This window comes from Vicugna pacos, chromosome 2, assembly GCF_048564905.1.
Source record: "Vicugna pacos chromosome 2, VicPac4, whole genome shotgun sequence".
Classification (NCBI taxonomy): domain Eukaryota; kingdom Metazoa; phylum Chordata; class Mammalia; order Artiodactyla; family Camelidae; genus Vicugna; species Vicugna pacos.
This window is the reverse complement of record NC_132988.1, coordinates 71,415,649-71,440,679: the sequence shown is the minus strand read 5'-3', so window position 1 is coordinate 71,440,679 and position 25,031 is coordinate 71,415,649. Positions and strand designations below refer to the sequence as shown.

General features: G+C 38.3%; 1 protein-coding gene across 4 annotated transcripts in view; it reads left to right on the top strand.

The window, feature by feature from the left end:
- Positions 1 to 11,983, top strand: part of BTC (betacellulin) — a 37,704-nt gene extending 25,721 nt beyond the window's left edge. The window contains exons 4-7 of one of the 4 annotated variants that reach the window (XR_012060656.1): positions 3,773 to 3,919; positions 5,637 to 5,747; positions 9,277 to 9,380; positions 11,204 to 11,983. Coding sequence is in view for 3 of the 4 variants with exons in the window: in XM_031689250.2 (XP_031545110.1) it covers positions 3,773 to 3,919; positions 5,637 to 5,745 (256 nt within the window). In the remaining variant the exon portion in view is untranslated. Of the gene's footprint in view, positions 1 to 3,772; positions 3,920 to 5,636; positions 5,748 to 7,210; positions 9,251 to 9,276; positions 9,706 to 11,203 lie in introns of those variants that run through there. The other 3 variants (XM_031689250.2, XM_072941427.1, XM_006212536.4) reach the window with 3 other exon arrangements.
- The last annotated feature ends 13,048 nt before the right edge of the window (positions 11,984 to 25,031 follow it).

Below are 25,031 nucleotides of genomic sequence, written 5' to 3'. Positions count from 1 at the left end.
AAAAACTTTCATTTAATTGCTAACTGGCTTGGGAGAGTATAATGAACTTTAAAAAGATTAATAATCCCCTTTAACCAGTACATTTTTCTGACTGGTCCTTCTGTCTGTGATTGACTGCTCTTGAACACTGCTGCCTTCTAGAATGAAACCACAGCATGAGATTGACCTGCCTTAGATCAATACGCAGTCTGGCCCCTCAGTCAGAGGTTAAAACTCGTTTCTTCTGTAGCTCCTCTGATCCTGGCTTACCTTTCTAGCCGTATCTCTCATCATATTCCCAAATGGTCTGAAATCCTACACTCCTTTGCAAGGTTTATTGGACAAGCTCTTCTCATAGCCTGGAAAGTTTATTCTTACTGATGCTTTAAGATTCAACTCAAATATCAGCTCCTCCTGGACCCCCGCATTGACATGAGTTAGATGTCCTTCCTCTGTGATCCAGTCACACTTCTGTGAAAGCTCTTTTGTCCTGAAGCATAACTGTTGGTTTCTTTGAAAGTCCCCTCTGCAGCTGTGAACTCCTAGAGGGCGTTATTCATTTCATATTCAGTGCCAAGCACAGTGTCTAGGATTTGTGAGGTGCTTAGGAAATGTCTGATGAATAAGTAAGCAAGTCCCTCAATCACGGTTACCCGAGTGTTGTGCAAAATGTCGAAACCAAGGCCTTCGTCTGAACCAGGAACACCTTCTCAGTGGGGGAGTGATACAAAATCGAGGGGAGGAGGAAGAGGATAGGAGTCAGGACATAGACTCTGGAGTCAGATAGACCTAAGTTAAGATTTTGTTTCCACCAGTTATAAGCAGCATTAACAATGGGTCAGCCACCCTTCCTAAGTGTTTTATCATCCACAGAAGTGTTCCTTTCAAGTGCTGAAAATTAAGCAAAATAATACATCAAGCAAAAATACTTATTGTGGTACCCAGTGTAGAGTCAATGTTTGGTAAATTGTACCATTGAAATGAATGGGAGATATTCCACCTGGACCTGACTTTATAGGTGACTTGGTGTAGCCCTGATTCACGCAAAACTGCCTTGCCATTGGTGATTATGCTGTCTTAGGAAACCAGAAATATCTCCTCCTGCTTGGGATCATAGTGGTTTGTATACTTCTGTCCTTACATAAAAAACCAAAGTGTGTTTCAAATAACTGAAATCCCCTCTTGGTCTTCTTAGTATTTTTTTTGGAACTGTTTGATCTGTTTTCAGATACATAACTTTTATTTATTTATGTGGCACAGTTTGTGTAGGCAGTGTGACATGTGGTTGGACACATGACCTTGGGAGCCAGACTTCCTGCCTTGAATTGTAGCCCCACTCACTTACTCTCTCTACACCTCAGTTTCTCCACCTGCAAAATGGGGTTAATAACAGCAACTACTTCAAAGATTGTTATAAGGATCAATTGAGTTACTATTCATAATCTCTTAGAACATTGTCTGATTATTTCAGAATAACCCCCCCCCAAATCCTGATTTTGAACAGTCCTCAAGGGTCATAGCATCTTTTTTTTAAAATCATAGTGACTTTATAATAATACATTTTATTTATTTATTTATTTATTTATTTATTTATTTATCATAGCATCTTTAAACGTTATTTTTAATTCTAACTTATAATGTTAATTTGTAACATAAAATTAATTTAATTATAATTTTTAATTTTAATTTATAAGATTTGATTATAAGATGTTTACTAGATAGAAACTCATTCATTTACTCAGCATTTAATAAAAATTTACTAGCATCTTTCACCTTTTGCCTCTTCCTCTCCCATTGAAATGGCCATTGGCTAATATATGATTAGTTTGATGAGCAGTGAAATAATGTGAGAGCCATTATAACTGGCTATATAAGAATCTGACCTTGTACGTGGCTTCACTGGGTTATAACTTACAGGAAGGACTGCTCACTGAGAAACTCATTTAAAGCATGGTTGAGCAACTGAACCCTGAGCTTATCATTAGAAAAACATTCTAAAAGAGCAGCAAGTAATTGCTATGTCTTTTATGGGCAAAGTTATTGTTTAAAAATGCTGTTTTTAGTAAATTTGTTAAAAAAATTTCAGCTAATTGGCAGAGACTATATTTGTAAGATTTTAATTATAACCTTTAAAAAAACCTTAAAAATCTCCCTCCCACACATGCAATTAAAAGTGATATTCCCCCCAGGTCTAATCCTATATACAAGAGATTTTTGATATTCAAGATATTTCTAAGCTCTCTTCCAGTTATTTTGACCTTGAAATGAAGATCCCAGCTATTCTGCAGGAAGCAATTTTCCCCCATATGTGCTGAGGTCATTTTGCAATAGACAGCGTTAGGTGTTTTTTGTCCTTTGCTTACATTTAGTCTTACCTTTCAGTTGATGTTTGTGACTGAGCTAGATTTATTTTTTAAGCATTGTGCTGGCTATAGTTTTGTCAGTAAGGGATCTCCTTACTTGAGAAATACAGGCTTTGTGGGCGTTGACTGCCTTGGCTTTTATCAAACATAAACTCCAGAGCAACCTGGCAATGGATCCTTTCTTCAAACAAACAATAACGAAAAAATGAGGTTACACAGAAATCTTTAAATCTTTTCAGGAAGCAGAGTTTCACGTGTCTGAGGTTGAAATAATTATGTATATGACCAGTATCTCTTTGTGTTTGGAATGAGCCCAAGGAGGAAAAAAAGGAACATATTTGTTAGTGTAAAGGTCCTGACATTGCAATGTATCATTTTGGTTTTAAAATGTCCTTTTCATGCGTCTTTTAAGCATCTGACACAATTCAGAGAATACTGTGGATGGTCCGTAAATCACTGCTACTTAAGTTGGTTGAGTGTTGCTTGGACGGTCTTGGCTTGGTCCAATGAATCTGTATCTGTAACTTCAGACATGGGGGCATCTACTAAGTTGAGGTGAATTCAGGACTGAATATTGATAGAGTTGGGAGAATGAGAGAGGTGACAGTGTCACTTGGACAGCTTGTTGATTTCTGGTCACTGCACTTTACCAGGGTCACGGAGAAGAGAGGGGAGCATTCAGAGGACAGTGGAGGGGATGGTGTACAGATCTGAAAATGGGGCCTTTGAGGATCAGATGAAGGAACTGGAGAGGACAAGCCCTATGATGTTTTGAGGGGATGCAGTTGGGGGGGTGGTGAATAGAAGAGAATCACCTAAAAATCTGTGACTCCTACAAGCGGTAGAACTAGACCTGAAAGCTGGAAGTTATAAAGAGAGGCTGGGGGGAGTGGGGTTGGGGAAGGGGAGAAATCCTGTAGAATAACATTTATGGAGCTTTCTGTGTCTTCCGTGGTTGACTATATAAAACTGTATACTTTAAAAATAATTTATAGTAAGAGAACTTGTGCATGCTGAAACTGTTTGCATTGCCCTCTGATGAAATGGGGGCTCCTAGGGGTTTTTGAATTCCCTGCCATGGAGGTATTTAAGCACTTGGAAGTGCTATGTAGGGAGTTTATCACCCCTCCCTTTCAAACTCAGAATCTAAAATTTCAAGAAAATTTTAGTAAACTGTTACCATCCCTAGTGATTTATATTAGGCATATTGTTACTGATGTTCAAGTGATGACAAGTTTTCAGCAAAGTGAAGAATCAAACTTCTCATGAATGCAGTGGTTGTACAGCTTAAAGATTTTTTTAAACCAATTGTGTCCTTTATTAATTCCAGGTAATGAAAACTGTTAGTTTCTTTGAAAAAGACATAGTAGAGATTCTTAAAATTTTTTCACTTTTCACCTTCTTGCCCTCTTCTTGTTCTATTTTTACAGCTGTGAGGAAGGCTACGCTGGGGCAAGATGTGAGAGAGTTGACTTGTTTTACTTAAGAGGAGATAGAGGGCAGATTTTGGTGATTTGTTTGATAGCAGTTATGGTCATTTTTATCATTTTGGTGGTTGGTGTCTGCACATGCTGTCAGTAAGTATTTTTAAATTTACTTTAAAGTAAATCTGAAAATTTTTTATCTTGTTCACAGTTTCCTTTCCTTCTCTCTCTCCTACCTACCTTTTCTCTTTCCTTTTGGCTTTGATGTAAATTGCTTTTCACAGTTTGCCATCCTTTACTTTGAAGTAATGAAACACATGACACTTGATTTTTTTTCATTTTACTGAGCACAATTATTATAATTTAAAATAAAATTTATATAAATATCTTAAATGAAAAAAAAGGAAGTGGGCAAAATGGATGAAGGTGACCCAAACGTACAAGCTTCTAATTGTAAGATAAATGGGTCCTGAGGATGTAATGTACGCTGGTGACTATAGTTAACAACACAGTATTGTGTATTTGAAAGTTGCTAATGGAGAAGATCTTAAAAATTCGCATTTCAAAAAGGAAACATTTTATAACTGTAGTGATGGATGATAAATAAACTTACTGTGGTGATCATTTTTCAGTATAAACAAATATCAAATCATTATGCTGTATACCTGAAAAGGATACAATGTTGTGTGTCAATTATTTAGTCCTGTAGTCAGTCATAATTTTTGTGTGTTTATTAGTGGGCTAAACAAGACTATTAAACTGTACCATGACACAGTAACTTTGAAAGATAGAAACAAGCAAACCAAAATGTTTTTTTCTTTGTCACACTGAAAACATGAATTTTATTTCCAAAAGATAATTGCACTGTTTTTCCTGTCTTTACTTTTCACTATATATCACAGCCTCAATAATCAAGAACAACCTTGTTTTCTTCTCTGAGACAGAATGGCTTGTTTCAATTCTTAAGTTAGTTTTGGAAACCTGTCAATTTTTTTTATCTGACCAGGACTCCCTCAGAATCTTAAAATGCTAGCTTCTTGTCTTGAGAAGCCTCCTGAACTGTTACACTTTGAAGCTGTGGTACACCTTAGAAGAGGGTGTCATGTGATTCCTTTCTTTACAGCATCCTTGGTAGAAAAACATGAGCATAGCTATCAAGAGTCTAGAGTCTTTGATTTTCATCCCAGCTCTGGCATTAAACATTTTTGAGAACTTGAACAAATTTTTTAACATCTTTACTTTTATTTTCTGTAAGACAAGAGGATTAAACCAAATAATCCATAGGATTTCTTCTAGCTATAAAAGCAAAAGTTATTTTTAACATTTTACCTTTATGGCAAAAAAAAAATACTTGGCATTTTTATAATGCCAAGTTTGGGGCAGAGCTGGGAAATGCCCTATTTTACTGAATTTTGTATTACACTTTAAGAAAACTGGACTGCAGTCTAGAATATCTAACATATTTCTTAATATAGCACATCCAGAGCTATCCTCCTTCTCTTTGGTTTTCTCATGTCTGTTTCCATTTTGTTCTATTTCTTGTTTACGTACTAAATACTTATCAGTCTAGTTTGTGACATGGCTTGACCCAAAAAATCTTCCTCTGCTCCCCATGCATTGTCAACAATCAGGCACCCTATTCTTTCTATATAGATACAACTAAATTCTATCCACACTGTTGCGATTGTAGCTGTCATTTCAGCCTAGAGAAAGAGATGGATTAAGAGAGAAAGTAAAATATATATTTTTTAAAAGGAACCCATACATTTCTAACAGTCTAGAAATAAGATCATAGGTCCTCTTGATGATTAATTTTGTGATTCTATGAACTAATAGGCCCACACTAATTTCTAACACTTTATTTTCCAAGTCCTCTTCGGAAACATCGTAAAAGAAGAAAGAAGGAAGAAGAAATGGAAACTCTGGGTAAAGATACAACTCCTATAAATGAAGACATTCAGGAGACTAGTATTGCTTAACGGTAAGTTCGATAAACATGGTTGATGGGAAACTAATCAGGGACATTTACCTGGTAAAGTGGGGCTTAACTGCATCTAGTAAATCATTGACTGGAATTTGATTGTGTTTAAAAACATCTCAAAATAAGATGATGATTTTTTCATAGACTCTGAAGCCAAATAAAAGACTCTCTCATATCTTTCTTTTGCATGATACTGCAGAGATAGCACATGGGAGAAAGGACTTTTATATATGTTTTCTAATGTACTGAGATCAGTGTGCTTTCTGGTTCTGCATGGTTGTGGTAGTGACTTTATATTTTTATAAAACATTAGCGATATTTGGTATATTTTTCATTTGGGGACACAGGAAGAAGTATTTTAGATATCTCACATTGAAAGAACATAGCAATGTTTTAATAATAACCATATTTATTGAGCAGTTACCACATGCCAAGCATTTTTTTGGAGCTCTTTAAATGTTCTATCAAATGGGACAGTGGGAATCACAAATCCCCCCGGATGATCCAATAAAGAGATTCTGATGAAGGGGCTGGGAGGGCAGGGTGGAGGGAGCCCATAGGAATGTGGGAGCTCCTGGAGTCTATCGAGGGCAGGCAGCTGTGCCCCTCCTATGCATGGAAGGGCTGGGGAAGAGTGATTTTGGCGTTGAGAGGCTGGCTGCACCTGGGTCGGGGGTGGCAGGGTTTAGGCAGGAGCTACTGTAGCTGTAGCTGTGGATGGTAAGAGCCACTGCCAGCACTTGAACAAGGAAGCAGGCAGGAAATGGGGAGAATAACCCCAAACCTTCTCTCTCTTGCTTTCAGATCTTCAGCAGGTGCCTCCCACTAGCCAAACCCCATGAGAACTCAGAGGGTAGGGTAACCCTTGTGATACAATCTGAAGGTCAGCCAGCCCCCTGGAGCATAGAGCAGGGCAGAGGAAGGTTCCGGAAGGGCAGACCGAGCACAGCCAGCTCAGTCAAACAAGATTGTTTTGTCTGTAACAGCATCAAACCCAACCAAACTAGTTCAAAATGAAGGAGACGTATTGGCTCACATGCACTGGCAGTCCAGAGGAGGCGTAGCATTCACACTTGCTTGTATCAGAGTTCCCACGCAGAGAAACATTATTTCTGTCTTTCTGCTCACCATTTGAAGAGTTGATTTCATCCTTGGCTAATTCATTTTAGGTCATAGAAGAGGCCAGCAGGGATCAGGGCCACATGCTTCCTTATCTCCATCAAGCAAGAAACAGCAGTGACTTTCCATAGCTTTCCCAGCAGTACAAAGAATCTCCTTTCCCAGATCATCCCAGCAGATTAATAGGGTAAAGGCTTATCAAAAAAATTGTAGTGTTCTCCTAACTTATTACCAAAATGACACTAATGAGTTGAAAACAAAAATGCTGGCTCTAGATTTTTTTTTAATTACCTAGTATGTTTCTTTTGAATGGTTTGCTCCTTTTCCTCCTCTTTTTTCTACAGTTAATGAAGGTACCTCCATTCTGGTGGCAAGCTACAAAATGCCTTATTCATTTGAAAATGGACAGAATGTGTCTCAGGAAAACAGCTAGCAACATGAATTTTAAATAATGTATTTACTTTTTGTTTGTAACGTTAACTTGTGTTGTTTACTATTGTTTTTATAATAAGAACAAATAATTTTATTATTGTTTGGTAATTGGGGAAAAGCACCCAGTTAAGAAGGGAAATTTTAATAAACTTCCACTTAAGTTTTGTCACCAGGGATTATTAGTCAAACAAACAAAAAAAATAGGAAGGAGTTTAGATCTTAAGAACTGAATTAATAATAAAGCTGCCATTTATATGACACTATGTGCTAAGAGTGTGAAATATATTGTTTTCTTTAATTCCTTCAAGAACCTATGATCCTCATTTCTCATGCATAGAAACAGGCCTTAAGAAGTTGAATAATTTAACCCAGATTTACAGAGTCAGGATTTGGTGGAGCTGAAATTGGAACCAAGATTTACCCAAGTTCAACATTCATGCTGTTAACCATCATTTTTGTTCATTGGCGTTTCTGCAAACCAATTCATAATATAACCCAATATTTTACACTAAAGTGTTGTTTTGCCATGACTCTGGGACATTGGGACATTTTCCTGCAGAAACTCAGAATTCAGAGTCCTGGGTATATGTTACTGTTATTACCAACATGCTTTCTGTAGTCTTGACTTTCATTATGTTTCTTTGCTCCTTTATAAATTCTCAGTGATTTTCATACATTCTTACCTTAGTTAAGCAAAATTTGCCCCATTGCTAGGGTAATGAATAGAGATGGAAAGTAAATGTCTGACAGTCTTCAAGTCCCAGGTAAGTGTCTATGCTCATTAAAGGAGAGGTAACAGCTCTAAAAGAGTTTATTTATCCTCTGGTAAGTGGTCAGTGACAGCACAGCAGAGCCCAGGCAGAGACTGGCTGTGACCACATCCTCATTTTTGTTCTTCTGAAAAACAATGCCTGTGATTACTCTCAGGTAAATTTTGGTGAAATGAAATCATGACCATAATCATCTATTACTTGGAATCATCTTGCCAAATGCTTCTTCAACTCCATATTACATTGAATAAAGATTCTTTTAAAACTGAAAAAGCAAAGTGCACATTTAGCTGGAATTCCATAGAATATGGAAAGTTCTACTCTGACTGAGTGGACCATTTTCAAAACTGATGACAGATGTCCCCAAATTATGGCACGTTAGCTATTGTGCTTGTCAGCAAAGCAGCTTTTCCAGAATCTTTGTAACTTTTGCCTGGCAGTGTAGATGCCATACACCAAGGAAAAGGGGAGTTCAGAGAAAAGGTGAAGCTGAAAACTGCCGTCTATCACACATCATGTTTTAAGTGAGACTGAGGCTGTGATTAAGGTGTAACACAGAAATAGCTCAAATATCAATACGGGCTAAGTCAAACCACCGATAATTTTCTAAATCCATTTTTCCTTCTGACTTAACATCCTTGAAATAGGATTATATTCAACTGAACCCTGTTGTATATGCTATATTTTCAAAAGCCTCCTTCTGAGTCATTCTTTCCCTTTCTCAGTCTTCTTTGATACTAAAAGTGCTTGAAGCCAATGCTTATTAGAATGTTAAAGTCAAAAAATCAATGCTGTTAATGCTGCTTCTTTCCTGAACTGAGGTTGCTTGACCAATGGAAACTCTCAAGCCAATTCAAGCTTGGGAATTTTGTTTTGATTCTAAAAATGTTAAGGGTGTCTCTTGAAATTTGGTAGGTCTGAACTACCAAGAAAGACCTTCAAAGATTCATATCTTTTCAAAATGTATTTTATAATTGTTTGGCATATGCTAAGTGACCTTGTTTATGTAGACTGCCAGTATTATCATGTAATAAAATAAATTTATTTTTAAAACAAAGCAAATGTATGTTTACTTAGGAATTTTCTATTGTTACCCTGAATTATTAATCAAAATAAATTTGAACATTATTGCCTTAAAAAAGTTTATTTTATAGCAAAAATCATGAATACATTTGAAATAGTCTATTTTGACCATATGTTTTCCTTAGAATCTGAAGGATTGAGAAGTGCGCTAGACACCTAGGAGATTGTCTGCCCCACAGCCTGGCCCTATTTTTTAACACCATCTTCAGCTGCATTTGGTTGGTCTAAGGTAGGCACTTAATGAAGTTGGCCAATTGGAGCCCTTCCCAGGGGGATTGGGAGCTTGAACTAAAGTTCCTCCTCTTTGAGTCCTTGTGGGGCATAAAAATGCATTTTGAAGCTATTGGCAGTCATGTTTTGCTACATGTGGACCAGAAAAGCAAAGAGAGCTTGTGAGAGAATGGAGGTGAGACATAAATTTCCTGGCAGTTTGAGTTACTGTTGTGGGCATTTTTAAAGTTTAGCTTTATTCCCTTCCTGTGTGCAGGCTCCATGAGACATGTTAGTATCTTTATAATACATTCTTCATTTGGCTTAAGCTAGTTCTGTTTGGATTTGTGTAACTTGGAACCAAGATCCTGACTACTCTGGTGCATCTTGAGGTTGTGGATAACAGTCTCTGAAAGCATAAATGACATCCTTTATGGAACAGTACTATCAAAGTGTGCCTTCAGTTGTATCAGAACACTTCTAGGAACAATGTTGCGTTTTCACCATACAGCCATTCAGGACAGCAATTGCAGGGGAGCATGGGCTGGGAGCAGAGAGCCCAGCAAGCACTGATTGGGCACCTCCTGCATCCTAAGCACAATGCCACCCATCAAGACAAATAATAAGGAAGAATCAGACATGGTCCCTTAGGTAATTTATAATTTAGTGGGAGAAACGACTACTCATTGATAATTTCAATACAATTTGGTGCTCTGGGAAAGGCTTAAGGTATTAGGGGATTGGAGAGGAGGATGATTTAGCCAGCTTTATCAGGAATTGGAGAAGCCCCCTGAAGGAAATTACATCTGAATTGATGGCTAGCTCTGAGAAATAAAGGTCTTTGCCCCAAATCCCAGGTAAGGCCAGATATTTCTTGGATCCTTGTCAAATTGTATGGAATTTCTTGGAAAGCTCTAGCAGTAGAGAGACTAATAAGTGTTGCTACAAGGGAATAAAAGAAAGAGACAGAATCAAGGCTTCATGCCTTGTTTCAGAACGTCCCCCTCACGCGCATGACTGGGTGAAGAATATGGGCACGTGAGCTGTCAGGTGAGATGTTCCTGGTTCCAGTGATGTTACATTATTAAGCGATAGGTTGAGATGGAGAAGGGCTTTTGATTTCTTCCCTAAAGTGTATTATTTGGCCCTTTTACATTTCTCAATCTATATTACTGTCCATGGTGAAGGAGGGTTATGTAGAGAGTGGAGTCAAACATTCTGGGTCAAATAACTAGCTTTTTTGAAAAGGCCCTGGTTTGTGCAAAATTCTGTGAAGGAAGTCTAGGACATATTTCAATGCCCACACTTTTAAGACCAAGCTATGACCTTAATGAGACCTTTATTTTAGTATCATATTCTGCATATATATTTAGTTTATATTCTGCATATACTATGTTATGAGAACCCAAATGTATTGGGGAATTGCTGTCGTTCATTAATTCAAAAATATTTATTAAGCACCTACTAAGACTGAGTACCTTAGGTTCTGGGACCTCATCAGTGAACAAAAATCTATGACCTTGTGGTCTCACTAGCTTATGTTGCAGTGGCTATAATCTTTCCTAGCATTAAATTTAAAACAAAGCTTATCCAAGAGGTTACGTTATCCAGAGATCATTGTCATTAGACTTTTAACCTATGCCATTGTCTTGGAGCATAAAAGTCAAGGTGAGCATTCACAGAAGAACCCAGTATATGGTAAGATCAGCCCATTTCTTTTGATCCCCAAATAATTCAAATATTTTAATAATGACAATCAAAAGCAAAAAAAAGTATAACTATGTTTTTTTGGGTAAAAATCTTGGTTTACACATTTTTTTTTGTTATGGTTGATGAACATAGGTGCTGTATTTGGGCATCTGTTCTTCAAAGGATCCTCTGTGCTTCAGAGTATTTTTCGGCAAAGGAGCCTGTTCCCATGTGATCAACTTTGGCAACTGAGTGTTAATGCTGGAACATAATGTGCAAATAGTCTATCCTTGCCTGTGTGCTAATGTTACTCATCCTGGGAATGTGTATCTTATAATAACATCTAGTTGGCACTTCTGTAAACTCATTTGCCCTCAGGACCTGTCAGGTGTTTGAAGTAGTCTGAAATTCTATATTAGGAAACTAAATAAATTATGTAACTTCAAAAACTATATCGGCAATTATTTTCAAGAGATAAATTATGCTTCTGCTATTGGAAATTTCAAAATGTGGGTATCCAGAAATGTTTCATCTACAATTACAGTCCGTGCTTGTATTAGAAAAGAAATGTTAACTAAACATGTTTTTAAAGACTTTTTCCTCCCATTTTTATTATTCTTACTCAAGTTTAAGTTACCAAAAAAAAATAGTGCAACAGAGGTACTTCAGTAACTGTTTCCTTTTTTCTCCTTCTTCAGTTTATTTAAAAGAAGCTAACAAAACAGAATTCTCCACAAACACAGAACTCCTTAATGTTGCTTGCTGCTGCGGCAAGTATAATTATTCTTGTATGGTGTGTGCAGAATGATAAATTTTTTTGAAGCTCTGTGATCCAAACTGGATAATTATTTGTCATATGTTGGGTTTTAATAAGCAGTGAAAGAGAACTTTTTTCCAACTTGCTCTGTAAAACCATTTTTGAAATACTGCAATGTATAAGCTAATTTTAATAAACCTGTTTTAAGCATATTCTTTTTTAACACCTTAGAAACATTTGTTTACTCAATGAACCAGAACTAACAACCCTAAAAAAAAAATCATTTGCATAGTGTTTTTTGTCTGTTGGTTGGTTTCGTTTATTTTACTCCTGAAGATCATCTGGTCATGGTGATTTACTCCTGGTGATCAACTGGGTTGTCACCTCTCTGCCTCTTAATTCAAACTGCACATCAAAATCTCTGAACTCTTAACCAAACCAGTGTCCTGGTTATTCTATAAATGGCATAGGGATGGGGGAAATTTGCTTTTGAGCTATTATGATGCAAAGGCTTTGAGCGTAGGATCTTTATTCAGACAGATCTGGGCTTCAGTCCCTGATCTCTCACTTACTGGGAGCCCCTGGGCAAGTTTCGTAACCCTACGAATGTTCCCATCAACCAGGTGACAATAAATAATAAATAGGGTGGCCTGAGAGGATTAGATGAGATAAAGCCAGCAAAATGTTTAGCCTCACACCTGGAATATTTTAAGCATTCTTGAGGTAAACGTTCAACTAATATTAATTACTATTAGAAAGACCAATAATATTAAGGGTGATAATGATGAAAATGATGTTCTCTGATTACTCTTACGGAAAACAAGGATCTCATTTCTGAAGTGAAATCAGTGCACTGATGCAGTAAAAGTTCTCTGTGTTTTTAAGGATTCATGATCCCTGTGGAAAGGAATGTCTTTCTGCTTTGTCTGAACAAGCCATGTTTAGGTAAAGAATTCCAGCTTGGTGACTGGCCCTAAAGACTGCCTCATTTCTCTCTCTATATTCTTCCCGCCTCCCTTCCCTACTCCTTTCTTGAAAAAACCCAATGAGATAAACTGAAGAAGAGTTATTACAATGCTATTGAAAATAATTAATAATAATTAATAATTAAAGGCCTAATGATTTTTAAATTGTGCTGTGATAAGTCTGCTATTTTGGGAGGTGGAGTTGGACTTTACCACTTGTAAACTCAACGTTATTGGAGGAGTTAAAAATAATTTGGGCCTGGGCCAGGAAGTAACCTCTCTTATTGTTTATTCACAGTGTGCTTGCACGGTAAGAATTATTATCCACATTTGCATGATTATGACCCTAAGGTTCAGGAGGCTTACATACAGATCCTGCCAGATCATTTTACTTGTAAATCATTGTCACCTGCCTCTTAACTTTGGCATCTCAAACCTTGAAATAAAAGTACAACTGAAATTATTTACCTTCCAAAGGAGAGAAAAAGAAATGTAGACTCTGCCAGTTAGCTCAGTAAATGACTACTACGTGTGACAGCATTTGAGACATTTTCAAAAGTGAAAACTGAACAGGAATAAGATAAAGGATTCAGTGGCAACCAGCTGATTAGCTTTGCTTGTTTTTAGAATTCAACCTTTCAGCCAGATTGAACAGGTTTAGCTATCTTTTCTGAAGTCTGTTAAAACATCTAAAAATAAGAGAAAATGACATTAAATAAAACACATGTAGATTGAGCAACAGGGCATGTGCACTAAATCAAGGTACTCAATTTGGCAGGACCAAAATAATCTCTTGAACCACAAAGGATATGAAGAAGTAAAAAGCCCGGAGAGTATTTGGCTGTTCCTGAAGCTTTTACAAATAGTAAAATTTTATACGAACTGATTTATTTAAAAATATTTTTCTGATACCCCAAATTAACTCCATATTGTTCAGGTCCCTTAAATTCAGTGGAACTTCATTAATTTAAACCCCACCCATCAGCATTTGTCACCATTTAGACATGGAATAAGCAGGTGTTTACCTTCACGATAATGAAGAAATCGTATTTTTTAAAACTCACAAGTAGGTATCAATGTTAAAAACCTTTCCAATACTTTGAATAAAAGTGGGGAGAGTGGACATCCTTATCGTGTTCCTGATCTTAGAGGAAATGCTTTCAGCTTTTCACCACTGAGAATAACGTTAGCTGTGGGTTTGTCATATATGGAGTTTATTATGGTGAGGTATGTTCCCTCTATGCCCACTTTCTGGAGTTTTTTTTTTTTATCACAAATGGATGTTGAATTATCAAAAGCTTTTTCTGCATCTATTTGGATGATCATACGGTTTTTATTCTTCAGTTTGCTCCTGTGGTGTATCACATTGATTGATTTGCAGATATTGAAAAATCTTTGCATCGCTGTGATAAATCCCACTTGATCATAGTATATGATCCTTTTAATGCACTGTTGGAGTCAATTTGCTAGTATCTTGTTGAGGATTTTTGCTCCTATATTCATAAGTGATATTGGCCTGTAATTTTCTTTTTGTTATATCTTCGTCTGGTTTTGGTATCAGGGTCATGGTGGCCTCATAGGATGAATTCGGAAGTTTTCCTTCCTCTACAGTTTTTTGGAATAGTTTCAGAAGGCGAGGTATTAACTCTTCTCTGAATGTTGTGTAGAATTCCCCTGAGAAGCCATCTGGTCCTGGACTTTTGTTTGTTGGGAGCTTTTTATTTACTGATTCAATTTCAGTGCTGATAATTGGTCTGTTCACATTTCCTACTTCTTCCTGATTCAATCTGGGGAGATTGTAGCTTTCTAAGAAGCTGTCAATTCCTTCTAGGTTTTCCATTTTATTAGCAGATAGTTGCTCACAGTAGTAGCCTCTTCTGATCCTTTGTATTTCAGTGGTGTCAATTGTAACTTCTTTTTTCATTTCTGGTTTTATTAGCTTGGGCCCTCTCCCTTTTTTTCTTGATAAGTCTGGCTAAAGATTTATCAATTTTGTTTATCTTTTCAAAGAAACAGCTTTTAGTTTCATTAATCCTTTCTATTTTTGTTTGTCTCTATTTCATTTATTTATGCTCTAATCTTTATGATTTCTTCTACTAACTTTGAGCTTTGTTTGTTCTTCTTTCTCTAGTTGTTTTAGGTGTAAGTTTAGGTTGTTTACTTGAGATTTTTCTTGTTTCCTGAGGTAGGCTTATATCACTATAAACTTCCCTCTGAGAACTGCTTTTGCTGTGTGCCATAGGTTTTGGATCATTGTGTTTTCATTTTCATTTGTTTCTGGGTATGTTTTGATTTCTTCTTTGATTTATTCAGAAACCCACTGGTTGTTTAGTAGCATATTATTTAGCCTTCACATGTTCGGGATTTTTTTTTTCCTTGTAGTTGATTTCTCTCAGAGTGTTGTGGTTGGAAAGGATGATGGAAAAGATGCTTGGTATTTCAATTTTTTTAAATTTACTGAGGCTTGCTTTGTGGGCCAATATGTGATCTATCCTGGAGAATGTAAAAATACATTTCAGCAGCAAAATTTTTTTCGTGGTAATATTATTATTTCACATGACAGTACATGTTTGAAATTAAACTTGTCATTTTTGTAAACTACCTTCAAATCCTAATTCAACTGATCAAATATCACCAAAAACTGATAATGGGCACATAAACAAAAGTGTTGTAAGTGCGGGGAGGGTGGAGAGGAGAACACGAGATAGTGTATTTTTTCAAGTACACAAAAATTATAATAAAAAGCTGAATGAATTTCATTCATTCATCTAATGAATATTCAGCGTTACTATATGCACATCATTAGAGCTGTGGATAAAAGGATGAGACAGACTTAGTCCACGTTCCCATGAATTTTACTCTATAGTAGAGAAGGTGAGAGTTTTACATGTACAAATGATGCCTTGCCAGCATGCACTAGGGACTGAAGGGATTAGGGAAGACTTCTCAGAGGAGGTGGCATTTATTTAGGCCTGAAAGAATGAGTGGGATGTGAGAGGCAAGTATAGATGAGAAGGTTCAAGTGCCTGGGTTAGTGCAGATGAGAGCACAGGGGAGTCTATGACTGGTTAGGGATGAATATGCTCACTTAAACCAGGTATCTAAAGCAGTCTAGGAATGCCCTGGTGCGATACTCATGTGGACTACGATGATGAACAGGACAAGTGTACGTGTAGCCAAGAGGAGTGTCTGCTACCAAATGAAGTGTATTCTGCCCAATAGGTCAAAATGTTCTTTAAGACTTCTGTGGTCAGAGGGGGCATATGGTACCAGTGCATGCCGTGAGGAGTGCACCATAAATCAGACGTTCCATGTAAATTGATACCCAAGAATACAATGAGTTATCAACAGTGATACGCCACGTTATCAACAGTGACACACTGCAGCCTGGGGCAAAAAGAAAAATGTGAGTCCCTATGACAAAATATCCTCCTACATTTTGAACCAAGAAAAGAAAGTTAATGAAAATTCTGTAATCAAAAAACTTGACCAAATATGTGGGGAAAAAAATGACTAATATGTAAAGGCCTGCGTTGCCCTCTCTCTTCACATGCACTGGTCATCCCTCCTAAACTTGCCCTGACGGGGACCTGACGAAGGCAGGCGGATCTGAGGCAGACTGTTTCCACTGCATAATATGTAATTCAAGACTGTAAAATAAATAACCACTGCTTGTTTTTATTTATAATTTTGACAGTTTATTTTCATGGGCTTTTTGCATTTATTTTGATTTTAAAAATCACATTGCATGTTATTTATCTTGAATCTTATGTTTCATTGGCCTCCTTAAATTTTGGCAAGTGAGAGCCTCACTCTCACTCTAATCCCAGTGCTGATATCGACAAAAGGCAGGGAAGGGACTAAACTCAGCAGGCCCTACGTGCAATTTTCCATAAACAAACAACCACAAACAAAATCTTCACTACGACTTAATGAATTTTATATTTCATTATCCCTGTAACATTCTAGAGACTTAATATAAAGTTCTTAGGATTAAATTTAAATGTGAACTCCATTCCTGGCTTATGAAAGGACTTTGAGCAAATCACCTGCATATACTTAGCCTCAGTTTCTTAGTCTGTAAATATGATAGAATAATACCCACTCCACCACAGACTGGTGGTAAACATGATTGAAATACTGTTCATGAAAGCCTCTGGCCAGGGCCAGCTTTATGGGCATTTGACCTGTGTAGCACATGGGCCCTATGCTGAGAGTGGTGCCCAGTATTTTCATTTGGCACTGAACTGCACTTTATATATGTACATATAAACATGCACAGTATCTATCTATCTATCTATCTATCTATCTATCTATCTATCTATCTATCTATCGTTGGTCCTGGTCACCGCAGAATAAGCATTCAGAAAGCATTGGTGGGCCTGGCTATATTGTACTTGATTTGTGGGCACACACATGTTTACTGAGCATTTGTCTTGTGCTCAGACATGAGGATATGGGAGTTTAAAGAAAACACTGCATTAGTTATGGCCCTTGCTTCCTGTTTAGGGGAACCAGAATGAAATGGAAGGAGAGAATAGAGACATTTGGGAAGTTCTGACTGATAGTGACTATAAATGCGATAATATTTTGGAGAGGACAAAGTTCCTTTCCTCTTTTTGAATTGTCCATCAACACTGGGAGACATACCCAGTCCAGGAAGGAGCTCCCCAGTCCTCAGAGCTCTATTACCGTCCATTAAGAGTGGGGGTCTTCCCTGCCCATGCTAGAGTGATCCGCTGTAAGGCAAGCAGCCCCTTCAGCACTTTCACTCCCTGTGGGTCAAATTCAGCCAAGGATGGCCTTCTATAACTCTCAGATCATCATGCCCCGTCCTTATGGGGATCCATTAGTCAGCGCCTTCTAGAGGTTTTGAGTCTCTGAGGGGTCACATTTCACCAGATTCTTGTCCCCTCCTCCCAAACCATTTTCCAAGCAACAGGATTGCTTTCACTTTTTCAACACCTGAAACATGAAAAGTCCATTTCTTTAATTTTATCAAGCAATAAAATTGAATGGAATCTAGACACAAAGTCTGGCTTATGATTTCATCAGTTTGATTCCTCATTCCTCTAGTAACTTTTCTTTTTCAAGGTCATACAAGAGCTGGTAACCTTCTGGGCCAAAAAGGCCAAAGGTTTAGGATCACAAAAGCCTGCCGACTCCTGGAAGGGAAGAGAAATATATTTATGCAATCTCTAGCAGCACATCTGTCCACTATGAGTTAACAATGCAATTTTATTTCCCAATGGATCACCCAGTGACATCCCCAATAAGTCACCCTTCCCCATAGATGAGGCAGAGGGTATTAATTACAGTATAAAGAGTTGTCATGTGGCAGGTTTAAAAAAATATTATTGAGATATAATTGACACATGGTGTTGTATTAGGTTTAGGTATACAGCGTAGACTTGATGTGTCTATATATTGCATAATGATCACCACTATACGTTTAATTAACATCTGTCATCTCACATAGGTACAGAAACTTTTTTCTTGTGATGAGAACTTTTAAAATCTGCTCTCTTAGTAACTTTTAAAAATAGAATACAGTATTGTTAACTACAGTCACCTTGCTGCACATTATATCCCCGGAATTTAATTTAGCTTATATTTGGAAGTTTGTACCTTTTGGCCACCTTCAACCATTTCTTATTTTCTGATTTTTTTTTTGTGTGTGTCTTTAGAGTTGGTCTTTAGCTTCCTGTAGAAAGGTTCAAGCTGCGATCTAACCCTTTTCCTGCTGGGTCCCTGTCTGTGTAAGATGCTCTGAGTAACCTAAATAGTCCACCTTGAAGAGATGGCCAGCCTGCCTGTGACCAGGAGATACAGGGATACTCATTCTCCTCTTGTTCTAGTTGCTGCCTCACCTACTTTTGCTTAAAGCAATCCGCGCTGGACAGCCCTGTGGTGTACCCATTTCATCTCTGAAAAGATTTCTGTGAATATTCCCTAACTCTTCAAGTTAAGAACAGGTAGAGAGGAATTTGGACCCAGTCAGCATCATGTTGGGCCCTCACAGGGACTCCCACTCTCTACCTATTCCCTCTTTGCCTGCCCCCTCATAGCATTCTGCCTTCAAGTTCCCTCTCCCCTCCCTGTTCTCTGGGATCAGTTCCTCTTTCCTAATCAAGGCCCAGGGCAGTCTACAGATTTCATGTAATCACTATAAAAATACCAAGGACATGTTTCAAAGAACTAGAGCAAATAATTTTAAAATTTGTATGGAAGCACAAAGGACCCTGAATAGCCAAGGCAATCTTGAGAAAGAAGAACAGAGCTTGAGGAGTCACATTCCCTGATTTAGGGCTATGTACAGTAATCAAAACAGTATGGTATTGGCACCAAAAGAGACACATTAACCCATGGAACAGAATAGAGAGCCCAGAAATAAACCCATGCACATATGGTCAATTAATCTATGACAGAGGAGGCAAGAATATGCAATCGAGAAAAGACAGTCTCTTCAACAAGTGGTGCTGGGAAAACTGGACAGCTCCACGTAAAAGAATGAAGTTGGAACATTCTGTAACACCATATACAAAAATAAACTCAGAATGAATTAAAGACCTAAATGTAAGATGGGAAACCATAAAATTCCTAAAAGAAAATGTAGTGGAAAATTCTTTGATATAAATTGTAGCAATGTTTTTTGGATCTGTTTCCTAAAGCAAAGGAAGTAAAAGCAAAAATAAACAAATGGGACCTAATTAAACTTAAAAGATTGTTGCACAGTAAAAGAAACCATAGAAAAAAACAAAAAGACAACCTACTGAATATGAGAAAATACTTGTAAATGATATGGCCAATAAAGGGTTACTATCCAAAATATATAAACAGCTCATAAAACTCAGCATCAAGAAAACAAAAAATCTAATTGAAAAATGGGCAGAAGGCCTGAAGAGACAATTTTCCAAGGAGGATGTCCAGATGGCTAACAGGCACATGAAAAGATGCTCAACATCGTTAATCATCAGAGAAATGCAAATCAAAATCACAGTGAGATATCACCTCACACCTGTTAGAATGACTATTATCAAAAAGAACACAAATAACAAATGTTGATGAGGATATGGAGAAAAGGGAACCCTCGTACACTGTTGATGGGGTGTAGATTGGTCCAGCCACTGTGGAAAACAGTACAGAGGTTCTCAAAAAATCGGGAAAACAACTGCCATCTGATCCAGTAGTTCCACTCCTGGGTATATATCCAAAGAAAATGAGGACACTAATTTGAAAAGGTACATGAACCCCAATGTTCATAACCATATTTATGGTTGTCAAGATATGGAAGCAAATTAAGTGTCCATCAACAAATGAGTGGATAAAGAAAATATGGTATACATATATACACAATGGAAAACTACTCAGCCATAAAAAGGATGAAATTTTGCCATTTGCAGGAATCTAAGGGTAAGACAAGTAGACTCACAGATGTGGAGAACAGTGGAGAGAATGTGAGGGACAGGCAGGACATGGAGGGGGATTGGAGGAGCAGACTGCTGTGTATGGAATTAAGAAATTACATGGATGTACTGTGCAGCACAGGGAATACAGACAACATTTTGTGGTACCTATAGGTGAAATGTAACTTTTAAAGGTTATATATCATTGTGTTGTACACCTGGAATTCATATAGTATTGTACATCACTTATACCTCAATTTTTTAAAAAGACCAAAAAAAAAAAAAAAACCACACCCTATGTATACACATAATTAAAAAAAAAAATAAAAAACCTCTCAGTCTCCTCAGGTCCTTCTGGCATCTGACAAGTTTAGCAGCCTTAGCCATCGAATGCCTATGTCTTTTCACAAATAGGATGGGCCTTGTCTTGGGGTTGGTGGGATTACTTCCAATCCCCTCCCTAGACAAGGTGGAGAAATATGAAGGGCTTTCACCATTTCCCTATTAAGCACCTAACCAAGAAAGAATGTCACGCTAAGAATTCTTGGGCTCTACTGGATGGGAATGACAAAAGGTTTTGAGCAGGCCAGTGACATGATAATCTATATCATTGAGGAAGATAATTCTATAGGGATGTGAGCAGTAAACTGGAAAGCTTAGAAGTGAAAGAAGAAATGACAGGAGCTGGAATTGGGAGGTATAACATAAAGGCTGTGATAGACTTAACGGCATTTTGGTGAAAGAATCAACACGATTTTGTGATCTGTTGAATTTGGGGGTGTGAAAGAGGAAAGAGAGCAGACTGATGGTTGCAAACTGATGACCAGGCAGTTCTTGGTGTGACTGAGATACGAACTGAAAGACAAGGTGAAGGTTTGGTGAGGTAGTAACATAATGACCTTGGTTTCCAAAAATGAGATGTTGAGGACTCTGGGAACACCTTTGTAGGGAACTCAGCAAGCAACTGGGATTGTAAACCTGGAGATCAAGAAAAAAGCCAGGTCAAAAACAAGAGGAGGCTTGAGCAGGAGAAAGACATAATGGAATAACAGCCTCAAGAAGAATCATCCAATAAAGAAGCTGTGGTATATCTATACAAGGAATAGTACTCAGCCATAAATAAGAATAAAATAATACCATTGGAACCAACATGGATGGACCTGGAGATCATCATTCTAAGTGAAGCAAGCCAGAGAGAGAAAGGAAAAGATACCATATGATATCACTTATGTGGAACCTCAAATATGACACAAATGAATTTATTTACAAAACAGAAACAGACTCACAGACATAGAAAACAAGCTTATGGTTACCAGCAGGGGGAAGAGGGTGGGAAGGGATAAATTGGGAGTTCTAGATTTGCAGATACTAACTACTATATATAAAATAGATAATCACAAGTTTATACTGTACAGCACAGGGAACTATATTCAATATCTTGTAGTAACTTATGGTGAAAAATATGAAAACAAATATATGTATGTTCATGTATGATTGAAACATTATACTGCACACCAGAAATTGACACAACATTGTAAACTAATTATAACTCAGTGAAAAAATAAAAAGAAGAATCATCCAAGAGTACTAAAGATGAACTAAAGTGCACAGGTGCTCAGGTCATGAGGAGCTGGGAGGATCTACAGTATCTTGATGTGCAGTAATGTGGTGAAAGTGGAAATGGAGCGATAAGGGGTAAAACTTAGATCCACTTCAAAAGAAAAAAAATTGCAAGATTTGACATCATGATAGCAAGAAAGAGGTGAGGGGGGAGCTGACTTTAGGGAGAGAAGGTAAGTTCTACTGTACATTCATTGGGTTTCAGGTTGGCTATAGAACACTTAAATTAAGATGTCTTGCTAGTGGTCACAATATCTAAAGCACACACAAGGGCTGAAAATAAAGATTTTGCAAATAGGTGGAACCTCCACAAGTGAATGGCATTTCACTACAAATACAGACAGCACACTTAGCCATCAAAGGTGCTATGAAATCCTTGAAAAGAAATGAAAATTTGTGTGTATTACAATAAAAAAAATGCAACTCACACTCCAAACTGATTGTGCAGGAAAAAAATCTAATAAATTAATACAGTCCATTACTGATTAATTTTTCTCCCTTGAATGCTCACATGCTAGTAAGTAGGAAAGCCAGCTAATGAAACATCCAGTCTGGGTTAAACTTAGCCCAACTGTGTAATGTAAAAAACACCTTCCAGAAACTTTCTGAATCCCTTGGAATACGAAGTTGAGGCTTTCAGTGAGTGGCCTTCTCCTCCTGGTTCTCTCATGAAGGTGGTATGCAGGGGATGAGGAAAGGGGACCTACCTCATGTGGGTCCTTGGACTGTTCTGGTGCGTATCCACTGCTATCGGGGGGCATGTCCCCTGGCCTGACTGCAATGTGTTCGGCTGGCTTTGGATGCTGAATTCTGAGGCAGGTGACCTCACCGACCTATCTGATGGCCCAGGCATGATCTCAGGGAGCAGCAACTATCCTTTCTTGCTGACGTGACTTCTCATATCTTATTGGCTTCTATCCCCTCCTCCCTGACCTGGCCTCTGACCCAGTGGTCCCTCACAGCCTCCACAGTGTTATCTCACTCCGCTGCAACAGGCCACATGACAGGGCGACTAGCTCTCAACTCAGCTGCAAAGAAACTGATGCCTGCAGGGAGAGGAAGCTTTCTGGTTGGGGGTAGCTGACTATCAAGACAGAGAAGACAGGGGCAGGGTTGTGTACTCGTGAAGCAAAAGGAGAAGAGTGAAATTTAAAATTAATACTCCCCCCACCAATATATGCTTATGTCATTTTCCTAGGTTGAAGGTCTTTAGTTTATCAGACCCTCAGAGTGATCTCTCATGCCTTCAAGTGTTAAGAACCTCTATAGAGATAAAGGTGGAAAAGTTTGGGTAAAACCTTGAAGGGAGCAACCACTGGAGAAAAAAGAGGGCCCAGCCATGGAACAGAAGGAAAGACCAGAGATGGGACGAGAACAAAGCAAGTGCATTGTGAGGAAAACCAAAAGAACAGAAGAAGGGAACAAGTCAGGGACAGTGACCTGTGGTGGCGTGTGCTACTAGGACAAAACTAAGAAAAAGTCAGAGGTTTCTATCTGTTCTCTAGAAAATATGGAAAGTTTTCCACCTTTTTGCAGACAGGACCTCTTGGAGTAAAGCTCCCAAGAGTCAGCTCTTTGTAGATGACAAAGCATATGCACAATATATACTTGTTACACTGTTACACTATTTAACTCAAATAGAGACCTGGCAGGAGGAGCAGGGTTAACGGTGATGGTGGGTGATGGTGGGACAGAATGGTGAGGATGATTTGAGATTTGGATGCACTGAGGTGTTTTGTAAATTCTTGGCTGAGAAGCCTAAGAAGGGCCCTCTGGTCAGTCAGGGTCACTAGGTATATACGTTTCAGACAGGCTTGTTGTCTGATTTAACTGGTTGAAATGGAGCTTCTCTTCATAATCATACTATGTTGCATAATACACATGGCAGCCCTCAGGGAGTCTAGAACAGAAGACTTTGGGGAGTAAGAATGTGTCAATGTTGATCCAGCCTTGTCCGAGGGCAGTGTCTGGCCTCCCCTGGGGCATTCTCCCTGTGTGTGTTCCATCATCTTAGAATTACCGTTTCCTTTCCTCTGTTCTGCTCTGCAGTGCAGGGCAGAGAACTGGAGCCTGGTTTTCCGGAATCCTTTTCTTCTTATGGCTCCACATCAAATTTGGAAGATGGGAGGAAAGAGAAGCTCTTTCTCTCCAGCAGCAGTTCTCATTGACAGATGACAGACATAAGGTGTGTGGTGCTTTCCACATGCTTTCCTGAGAATCACGTGCCTTGAGCTATAGCTTTCCTGGCCTTTGACTCCTTAACTCTTCCAGGGGTTGTCTGGGCATCTAATTTCCTGCAGAAAAACCCTTCCAGATGGAAACCCAGGGGAGTTCTGTTTCCCTGATGGAACTCAGAATGAGGCATTGGAGCAATGACAAAAATATCAGCTTCCTTTTGCTTTAATTATTACTCTCTTATATTTATTATTAGTTGAATTATTCAACTAATTATTATTATTTCCCATAATAATTTCAATGATCATTGTTTAATAATTGATCTTTTTAATTATTATTATTTCCCAGAGACATTAATGCCAAAACATTATTGTCTTCACCTAAAAGCAGACTTTGAGATGAGCACTTGGGAAGCAACCATTTATTTGGGAACAAGTTCTAGGCTATACCAGTGAGGAATTGGGAAAATGAGGCAGAGAAGCTCCAGAAGAGCATGTTAGTGAGAGAATTACTGCTGTAGACAACCAATGAGCTTAATTCCTCTTGGGTCCACTGAGGAACTGTGTGGAATACCCCTCAGAAGCGTCCCACCAAGGCTTGTGTCAAGATGGCGTTTTTGTCCACAGACATCTGTCCCTCATCAGCTGAGGGTTAAACACCTTGTACTTTTGGGTTGTCCTGATCATAAGTAGAGATATGTGATGCTGGAGAAAGCCTTCAGGCAGAGAAGCAGAGAGCTGGAGTCATGTGACGGGGATTAGCATTTCTAAATCTGTGAGACTGACGTCCAGGTGGTGGTGGTGGTTTTAGCACATGGCTTCCCTGCAAGTCTGCCAGCCTCTCGCTTCTGCTTCACTGCAGTGACAGGAGTAGAAGTCAGAGTGCAGAAGGATAAGAGAGGTGGAGAGAGGAGTGGGTATAGCAAGACGTCCTAGGAGTCTGAAGGCAAGCAGTGGAAATGGCTAGACTTTAGTAGGGTCCTCAGAGAAAATCCACACACCACATCTGTGTTTATTCCCTTTCTCCTTCCTTCCTGCTCTTCTTCTCATCTTCTCTCC